This window comes from Bombus bifarius, unplaced genomic scaffold (genome assembly GCF_011952205.1).
Source record: "Bombus bifarius isolate JDL3187 unplaced genomic scaffold, Bbif_JDL3187 scf7180000008142_frag, whole genome shotgun sequence".
Lineage (NCBI taxonomy): Eukaryota > Metazoa > Arthropoda > Insecta > Hymenoptera > Apidae > Bombus > Bombus bifarius.
In genome coordinates, this window is record NW_022884470.1 from 37 (window position 1) to 10473 (window position 10437).

Sequence of the window (10437 nt, forward strand, 5' to 3'; positions counted from 1 at the left end):
TAGATGCAGAAAAAGTTACTTATATTCAGATAAAATAAGATACATAATACAAATTAATGTTACCTAAGTAACAAAAAAGGTTAAAATACAAAAAGAGCCAAAAATATACAGAAAAAATGTATTTGATTAGTTTAATATTATGTTTCTGTTTACTAATTACTGCAGAAATAGTACTAAAAATAAAATATTTTATCATTTCCTAACATATACACTTAGTTTAACGATACATTATACCAAACATATTAATGTGTGTATGTCATTTTTACAAAATTATAAAGATAATTTATTCGAGAGATATGAATAAGCTAATTTACACATTTGCATGCATTACGCCACAACTATACGGTTAATTGCTGTAATCCGTTTTCGGCAAATTACACACCTACGAAACGCAGGTGAACAATACTGGCAAGTTGCTAAATGCCCACAGGGTAAAAAAGTAATTACAGCTTCTCGTCTCATGCAAACTTTACACGAACGAGCATCTTTCAATGTCCGATTTTCTTCTTCCAGGGAAGCTAAAATAGTAAACAGTATATTTAAACATAATACATAATAAAATTGATTATATGTATACGGATTTCATACAAATTAACGAATTTGTAATCAATCTATGTTTTTATTTGTATTACTTACCAAGTTTTTCAAGGAGAATCATTTCATTACTAACATTATCATTATTGGATCTCTCAGGATTCTCATCTGTAATTTCCACTGGTGCCTGAAATAATTATAATGTACATAAGTATATATTGGAATTATTAATTATACACATTGTTAATTATATATATTGTTCAGGGTTTAAGTTTTTGTACTTACTTCTGCAGAAACTTCATATAACTCCTGGCCTGGTACATTATCACAATGTTCATTGCGGATAAATCTGCACTCTGGAGAACGCCTCACATGAATATGCATTGGAGTAACACCGTCTGCTTGGGGATTTACCAAGTGACATTCAAAACAGTGAACCGCATCTATTTGATCGGTATGGTGAAATCCTGCAGCTGCAACACTGGCAGGGTCAATGAAAGATTCAGGCCAACATCGAAAACTCGAAGGTCTTACTTCTTCAAAAGAATATTCCGTAACACGCGACGTGGGTAGAGCCGGGGACATTGGACGATCCGGCGACGTTGGATCAACCAGCGGCAATATATGAGCTATTGGTCTTGAATAAATCTGCTGCAATGAATAAGTAAGCGACGTTGATGCCGTCGACTGTACCAGTGATGTTGAATGAATCACCCTTGCTGAAGGTCCCGATGGTACGGCAAACTCATCCGCCGATATTGAATCAACCGGCAAAGTTGAATGATCATCTTGGCCAGCAGGAGGAGATTCTGTCCCATGTCTCATTAAGTTTTGGAAGTAATTATTAGGAAGCATTTTATTGCACCTTAATGTGCCTTCGAACCTATTTAAAAGAAAACGAATTTGAAATATCTACTAATTGGAAATGACTTAAGAAATATTGTACGTGTACAATTGATCAAACAGAAATATATTAGAGACAAAACTTACGAATATCAGATGTTGACGTTCCGCTTCAACAGCACCCCAACTCTTCAAATGGAATCTTGTATATTTTATATTTTTCGATTTACTAAAACTGCGCAATCGTACGAACGAGCCACACAAACTCTTCGACCATCAGTCTAATACTGAATCTTGCTGCTGGCATGTACCGGGAAGCTACTACCTGTTTTTTACAAATCTTATCCCTACCCACAGTAGCCGGCAGCAATAGACTCCTCCAATGCACTACAAGGCATCCACTGTGCAGAGTGGGCATGTTGTCGACCAATCAAATTTCACCGATGCTCCGCCCCTTACTGAACTGTACTGCACTGTGTAAAATAAAGGAGGCTCGCTAGGTACAGCGTGAAAGTATATCTCTTATTTACTCAGCTCCGAAAATTATGCCGCTTTTGAAGGAATTCTTATTTCATCCATTTCTACTTGGCAATATTAACACGTTGTTTAAAATATCAGTAAAAACTGCTGCGCAGTCTAGAGAGTCAAAGAGAACGACAAAAAATTACAATATATTATTAACAGATATAATAAAAGAGAAAATGACAATAGATGCTTGCTAAGATGTTCTAATCGAGTTTTCGTAATATCTCTAGTTCGACATCGTCTTCCTACAATTCTTACCGGAATTTCCATAACGTTCTGCTTCAGATTTGCAATATTCGGAAACTCCTAATCCGTCCATTACTTCGGTTCAAATGCCACAGTCCTAATCCGACATCTGCTTCCTGGGTATAATATATGGGTATAGGTATAATTTTTGGTAGAAGAATAATTGCTGTCGTAAACAGTATAGTCTAAAGTCCTAGGTACCCGTTACTTTATGGCATCCTACACCTTGTGGCGTATACCCTGCCGCGGTATCAATCATCGCGGATTATAATGAAATTATTTTTACAAGTAAGTACGCAGTTCTTCAATATGTGAAACAACTCACACAGGGTCTCTGCAGGAAAATTCAACCGTTTGTAACATTTTATAAATTTATTTTGTGATAAAGTTCTCTCGCGATGCGAATAGTAAAACGTTGTAGCATTATGTTATATTACATCATACATATTATATCATATGTCGGAGATGAAAGGACATCGAAACCTTCCCTCTGGAACTTCGGGAAAATCCGTAAAATTGTAATTAAAGCTTACAGTTGTAATTAAACAATTTGTCGTCATTTTTCCCAATGGTACCTGTTTGCGATTTGGGATAATAAATTTGGGCTCAAGGCGATCATCAGCCGCCGAACGTAGTTGCGGTCAACGGGACGGGTGCTTCGTCAAACAAAGGTATAGAGCGAAAGTATGACCCTCATTAAGAGAAATAACCATAGAGGTTGCTGACGGTAAAACATTCCAACGGGTCTTTCGTACAATGAATACCAGAGGTTGAGGCACTTGCACGGCACGAGTAAAGTTAGCCTGAGGACCCGGTACGAAACCTGGGTTTTTTCGGTAATTAAGATTTTGCAAATGGGCAGGCAGCGCAAATTGTCCCAAATTGACCAATTGATAGAGACGTCAATTTCCCTTACTTTCGGGACGAGGGCTATACTCGACGAGTCCGATGATCTTGTGTCCTTGGATACATCCCATCATAGTTTTCCTCGGTGGCATCCTCACGACGAGAATTCATTCTTTTTTGAGATCTGATCGACGAAGGGAGTAGCGCCTTACGTACACGTTACGTACGAGTACACGTTTGAGTTAGAGCAAGTATGTCTATCACCCCGTTGACCGTGGATTCGTTATCGAGCCTAAGACCAACGTTACTAGCATCGCAAGTGCCCAGCCACTGCTGTTGATTGTCGATACCGCGTCGGTAGTGTTCATTCTCGTGTTAGCAGACCGTACCCTTGTGATACCACAACGATGGCCAATTCCCCTGAAGGTTTATCGAACGCCCCCAACCCTATTCCTGACGCTTCTCCGACATATATATAATCATTTTCGCAAATGTTCCTTGCAACAATGTACCATCGTTTGGCATTAAAGGTGTTAATTGCGTATGCACTAGATGATAGTAAAAACGAAGAATAAAGATATTCGGGCAAAGCGCAATATACTAAGCTTGAAAAGCAGTAATATCTTGAAAAATAACGATTGAAACGTTCTCGTCTGACAACAAATGCCAAAAAAAGTATCGACGATGTAAAACCATTAAAATTGACGATATGTCTATGTTTTGTTACTAACAATCCTGAAATTGCTAAAGTGAGTCCGTCATTTTCATAATGGAATTTTCTAGCAGCTGTTTATATTCGTGTAGAATGTAGCGGCGTGTCTACGGTATCCGTTTATTCTCATTTCGCTTGTTTTTCTAATTTTTCTTTATTTTTCTCTAGCATCTTGCATTCGATGCGTCTTAGACACCAAATATTCTGAGCTGGAAATCCAAACTGGCTTTTGTTGAGATAAATGTCATGTTGGTTCCTACATCCATCGTTGGTGCAGGTCCTTGACATCCTCTTCTGCTTTTCCCCGTCCATCACTTCCTCTTTATCTAAGTATCCCGTGTGTTGTAAATGGCTGTACAAGGTGGTGAAATACACAGCATATAAAACTAATTTGTATGAATCAACTGAATATCAAAACCCAAACCAATGCAATAACAGCTTTTAACAGCATCTGAAAAACTATAACATCCAAGAAATCAACTTGCGAATAAAAGTGTCGTATATCGAAAAATTCAAAGTTTTATTATAAATTAATATATAAAGATTACTCTGAACATTTTTCAATGATTTTCTATGCAATAATAGAATAATTCTATATAACAACTTTCTCCGTTTTCGTTTGCAACATTTACATTCTTTTTCATTTCTACAGTTCGAAAATCTCGCTTTTCATTCGATTCGCATTTTTTTTCCGAAAGACGATATAAATATTTTCTCCCACGTACTTAATTCACTATTCTACATTTGATCCAATTGATTCATTTTTACCATTGTCTGCACAATATTGTTTTGATCTTATTTAATAATTATATGTAATTTTAACTTAATCATACGGAATTTAGGAACATAAGTGCGTGTATACCAGTGCAGATGAGCTGCTATCTTTATCAGATTTAGCCTTTGATAGTTTCTCCTTCAGTGTTAAATGCTTTTGTCTTTGATCTTTTTCCTGCAGTAGCTACTTTTAAATAAAGAAGATTGAACGCAAAGCATAAACAATGAAGGTATAAATAAAAGAAAAAGTAAGCTATGATTTTTGTGAGTTGAAATATATATATATATGTCGGGTTATCATTAGAATTTAAGGCGCGTAATGATTCTTCGTTTGAATTAGCCATTGTTTTACGAAACAGAGAATATATTTACGCAAATAAACAAGATTTTACAAAATATTATGAATAATGAGTTTAATAAATGATAAGATTAACAAACGATAAGTTTAACTAATAATTAGATTAAAGTATAATAAGTTTAACGAACAATAAGAGGAACGAATAATGAGATTAACGATTGATAGGTTTTACGAATAATGAATTTAATTAACGCTATTAACAATGTTCCGGGGTTCAAACGAATCCACGGTCAACGGGATAACTCTTTAATATGCGTAGAATAATTTTAAACACAAAAATACGATTGCTGAGACACTCGGTAAATTGCTCGATGTATCACTTTCCAAGGCGATCACACGAATGAATATCTGATGAAAATCTTTTTCGCTATACGACTGCATTTGTTTGTTATATGCTCGCTGGAGGCATCGAGAAGGTTCCAATCGTCGTTGCTAGGCAGTTTCTGTCTGGAGATTGATTCCTAATACAACGTGTGTCCCATTATATCGACATCTCTAAAGTACAATTCTATGTGATTTCTAGAGAGAACAATACAACCGATCCACACCTTCGTCAGGCAAAACGTTTATTTCGTGACCGTGGCTACGTTCGGCGACCAGTTGTCACCTCGAACCCACTTTCGCTTTCACAAATATCAAACAATTACAAATGACAATTGCTTAATTACAGTTATGATAAAATTTAGGCTAAAGCATTAGAAGGCTTCCTCAAAATTGCAAAGGGAAGGCTCCGGTTTTCCTTTCATCTCCGACATATATATATATATATATATATTGTCACGTCCCGCGCTGTGCACGCGCCGCAACGTAGGCTAAAACTACCAATAGCGCGAGTGAGCGTTCCAATTTGAAATTTAAATAAATTTTAACAATTTGTATATAAACCAAATTCGAACCTCGCAACCCCCACGGAATAACCCGTCACATGACAACCCCTCCACGGTAGATCTAAATATAAATAAGCGTAGCGGCATAGAAGAAGCGGTAATAATTTCTTAGTTTTAGAGTAGTTAATTCCTCAGTTTTGGGTGATTAACTCCTTGGTTCTTGGCGATCAGTTCCCATTTCCTGGCAAGTAATTTCTTGTTCATAGCGATTAATTCTTAATTCCTCTAGCTCTTAATTTCTCAATTCCTTGTTTTTTAATTCTTCAGTTCCTTAGTTTTCAGCTCTTAACTCCTTTAGCTCTTAGTTTTGCTCTCAGCTTTTAGGTTCATTAGTCCTTTAGTTCTTTAGCTTTTAGTTCTTTTTCTTATTAGTTTCCAATTCTTGTTAGTCTTGTAAATCGACGTGTTTGTATTTGTCACTTTGTAACTATCGAAAATCTATCGAAATTAAAATCTTGTAATTAATAAGAGCGAAACGTATTGCGAACGATTGTAACTCCGAGCATTCGAAATTTCAACGACTATTCTGTCAATATCCAATTAGAATACGAATAAACATTTTTGTGAGGAATATTTGTCTAATAATATAGCAGGATTAAGCGAACATTTATTTTCACCAACTTTAATCCTCCCCCGTGCTAGTACTCCGGCGCATAGCAGGTTAGCCGAAACGTGGAGTTTAATTTCAAATCGCATTAAATAACAGACAATACTACAATTTAGTCTAAATTCAAAAATTAACGGCAACGCAATCAAAACGAGCCAGACAAAACGTAACAATATATATATATATATATATATATATATATATATTATATTATATTATATTATATAATTATATATAATTATATAATATAATTATATATAATTATATAATATAATTATATATAATTATATAATATATTATTATATAATTATATGTATATATATATTATATATATATATATTATATATATATATATTATATATATATATATATATATAATTTTACTAACAATAAGGGAAATAAAACAAAGAACAATTACTTAGATGCGGAAAGAGTTAACTTTATTCAGATAAAATAAAATACATAATACAAATTAATGTTTACCTAAGTAACACTTAAAATACAAAAAAAGCCAAAAATATACAGAAAAAATGTATTTGATTAGTTTAATATTATGTTTCAGTTTACTAATTACTGTAGAAATAATACTAAAAATAAAATATTTTATCATTTCCTAACATATACACTTAGTTTAACGATACATTATACCAAACATGTTAATGTGTGTATGTCATTTTTACAAAATTATAAAGATAATTTATTCGAGAGATATAAATAAGCTAATTTACACATGTGCATGCATTATGTCCAAAATATACGTCTAATGGCTTTAATATTATTTCCGCAAATTATGCATTTTTTGAAAGCAAGTGAACAATACTGGCAAGTTGCTAAATGCCCACAAGGTAAAAAAATAATCGCCGATTCCTGTTCCATGCAAACTTTACACGAACGAGCATCTTTCAATGCCTGATTTTCTTCTTCCAGGGAAGCTAAAATAGTAAACAGTATATTTAAATATAATACATAATAAAATTGATTATATGTATACGGATTTCATACAAATTAACGAATTTGTGATCAATCTATGTTTTTATTTTAATTACTTACCAATTTTCTCTTGGAGGGTCATTTCATTACTATCATTTTCACTATTGGATCTCTCCGGATTCCCATCTGCAATTTCTATCGGCGCCTGAAATAATTATAATGTACATAAGTATATATTGGAATTATTAATTATACACATTGTTAATTATATATAGTGTTCAGGATTTAAGTTTTTGTACTTACTTCTGCAGGAGTTTCATATATCTCAATGCCTATTACTTTATTAACATATTCCCAGCCCCGTACTGCTAATAAATGACAACAGTTGGGAGACAAAATTGCATGCTCTTCCCATGGAACTTCTTCTGGTCTCCAATTTCCTATACCAATCCCACAATGGTAACAGGTAGTGAAGTCATCTATTCCGATGTAGTAGAATCCTGCATCGGCTAAATCTTCTCTTGTCTGTTTCATATATGTAGGCCATGATTCGAATGAATTTAATCTGGATTCGTAAGTAGCATATAGCGAATTTTCTGGTTTCTTAACTCCTTGTAGTCCCAAACGGCTAAGTTCATATGCCGTTGGGCGCCTTAAATATCGTAAAAATTGATGGTCATTAAAATCAAATGAGTCAAGATATTGTAAACCATAATGACAAGTTATATTTCTATTTCTTCGTTTTGTCAGTAGAACTATATCAGGATCTACTCCAATTGGTACATTATCACAATGTTCATTGCGGATAAATCTGCACTCTGGAGAACACGTCTCATGAATCTGCATTGGAATATCACCGTCTGACCAGTCATGTACCATCACTTGACATTCAAAGCATCTCACTATATCTATTTCACCCGTATAATAGAATCCTGCAGCTGCAAGACTGACAGGGTCAACGGAAATTTTAGGCCAACTTCGAAAACTCCAACGTCTACTTGCTTCAAAACGATAATCATCGTTATTTTCTTCGATGCCATGTGAGGTGGACGGAACCGGCGACATTGATGCCGTCGACTGTATCGGTGATGTTGAATCAATCACACTTGCTGAAGATCCCGATGGTACGGCAAACTCATCCGCCGATATTGAATCAACCGGCAAAGTTGAATGATCATCTTGGCCAGCAGGAGGAGATTCTGTCCCATGTCTCATTAAGTATTCGAAGTAATTCATAGTAGACATTTTATTGCACCTTAATGCACCTTCGAACCCATTTAAAAGAAAAAGAAATTGAAATATCTACTAATTGGAAATGACTTAAGAAATATTGTACGTGTACAATTGATCAAACAGAAATATATTACAGACAAAACTTACGAATATCAGATGTTGACGTTCCGCTTCAACAGCACCCCAACTCTTCAAATGGAATCTTGACAAATATTTAATATCTTAGTCTTGTATATTTTATATTTTTCGATTTACTAAAACTGCGCAATCGTACGAACGAGCCACACAAACTCTTCGACCGTCAGTCTAATACTGAATCTTGTTGCTGGTACGTACCGGGAAGCTACTACCTGTTTGCTACAAATCTTATCCCTACCCACAGTAGCCGGCAGCAATAGACTCCTCCAATGCACTACAAGGCATCCACTGTGCAGAGTGGGCATGTTGTCGACCAATCAAATTTCACCGATGCTCCGCCCCTTACTGAACTGTACTGCACTGTGTAAAATAAAGGAGGCTCGCTAGGTACAGCGTGAAAGTATATCTCTTATTTACTCAGCTCCGAAAATTATGCCGCTTTTGAAGGAATTCTTATTCCATCCATTTTTACTTGGCAATATTAACACGTTGTTTAAAATATCAGTAAAAACTGCTGCGCAGTCTAGAGAGTCAAAGAGAACGACAAAAAATTACGATATATTATTAACAGATATAATAAAAGAGAAAATGACAATAGATGCTTGCTAAGATGTTCTAATCGAGTTTTCGTAATATCTCTAGTTCGACATCGTCTTCCTACAATTCTTACCGGAATTTCCATAACGTTCTGCTTCAGATTTGCAATATTCGGAAACTCCTAATCCGTCCATTACTTCGGTTCAAATGCCACAGTCCTAATCCGACATCTGCTTCCTGGGTATAATATATGGGTATAGGTATAATTTTTGGTAGAAGAATAATTGCTGTCGTAAACAGTATAGTCTAAAGTCCTAGGTACCCGTTACTTTATGGCATCCTACACCTTGTGGCGTATACCCTGCCCCGGTATCAATCATCGCGGATTATAATGAAATTATTTTTACAAGTAAGTACGCAGTTCTTCAATATGTGAAACAACTCACACAGGGTCTCTGCAGGAAAATTCAACCGTTTGTAACATTTTATAAATTTATTTTGTGATAAAGTTCTCTCGCGATGCGAATAGTAAAACGCTGTAGCATTATGTTATATTACATCATACATATTATATTATATGTCGGAGATGAAAGGACACCGAAACCTTCCCTCTGGAGCTTCGGGAAAATCCGTAAAATTGTAATTAAAGCTTACAGTTGTAATTAAACAATTTGTCGTCATTTTGCCCAATGGTACCTGTTTGCGATTTGGGATAATATATTTGGGCTCAAGGCGATCATCAGCCGCCGAACGTAGTTGCGGTCAACGGGACGGGTGCTTCGTCAAACAAAGGTATAGAGCGAAAGTATGACCCTCATTAAGAGAAATAACCATAGAGGTTGCTGACGGTAAAACATTCCAACGGGTCTTTCGTACAATGAATACCAGAGGTTGAGGCACTTGCACGGCACGAGTAAAGTTAGCCTGAGGACCCGGTACAAAACCTGGGTTTTTTCGGTAATTAAGATTTTGCAAATGGGCAGGCAGCGCAAATTGTCCCAAATTGACCAATTGATAGAGACGTCAATTTCCCTTACTTTCGGGACGAGGGCTATACTCGACGAGTCCGATGATCTTGTGTCCTTGGATACATCCCATCATAGTTTTCCTCGGTGGCATCCTCACGACGAGAATTCATTCTTTTTTGAGATCTGATCGACGAAGGGAGTAGCGCCTTACGATCAGTGAGTAGTACACGTTTGAGTTAGAGCAAGTATATCTATCACCCCGTTGACCGTGGATTCGTTATCGAGCCTAAGACCAACGT

General features: G+C 35.7%; 2 protein-coding genes across 2 annotated transcripts; both read right to left on the bottom strand.

The window, feature by feature from the left end:
- Positions 1-327: 327 nt before the first annotated feature.
- On the bottom strand, positions 328-658 carry LOC117208615 (death-associated inhibitor of apoptosis 2-like). Its single transcript, XM_033449866.1, has 2 exons — positions 637-658; positions 328-518 (listed from the first exon to the last, which is right to left on the bottom strand). The coding sequence occupies exons 1-2, from the start codon at positions 656-658 to the stop codon at positions 328-330; spliced, it is 213 nt and encodes a 70-aa protein (XP_033305757.1).
- Positions 659-7073: 6415 nt separating this feature from the next.
- LOC117208617 (baculoviral IAP repeat-containing protein 7-B-like) lies at positions 7074-8938 on the bottom strand. Its single transcript, XM_033449867.1, has 5 exons — positions 8787-8938; positions 8643-8697; positions 7566-8564; positions 7383-7467; positions 7074-7264 (listed from the first exon to the last, which is right to left on the bottom strand). Exons 1-5 carry the CDS (start codon positions 8936-8938, stop codon positions 7074-7076), a joined length of 1482 nt encoding a protein of 493 aa, XP_033305758.1.
- Between the last annotated feature and the right edge of the window lie 1499 nt (positions 8939-10437).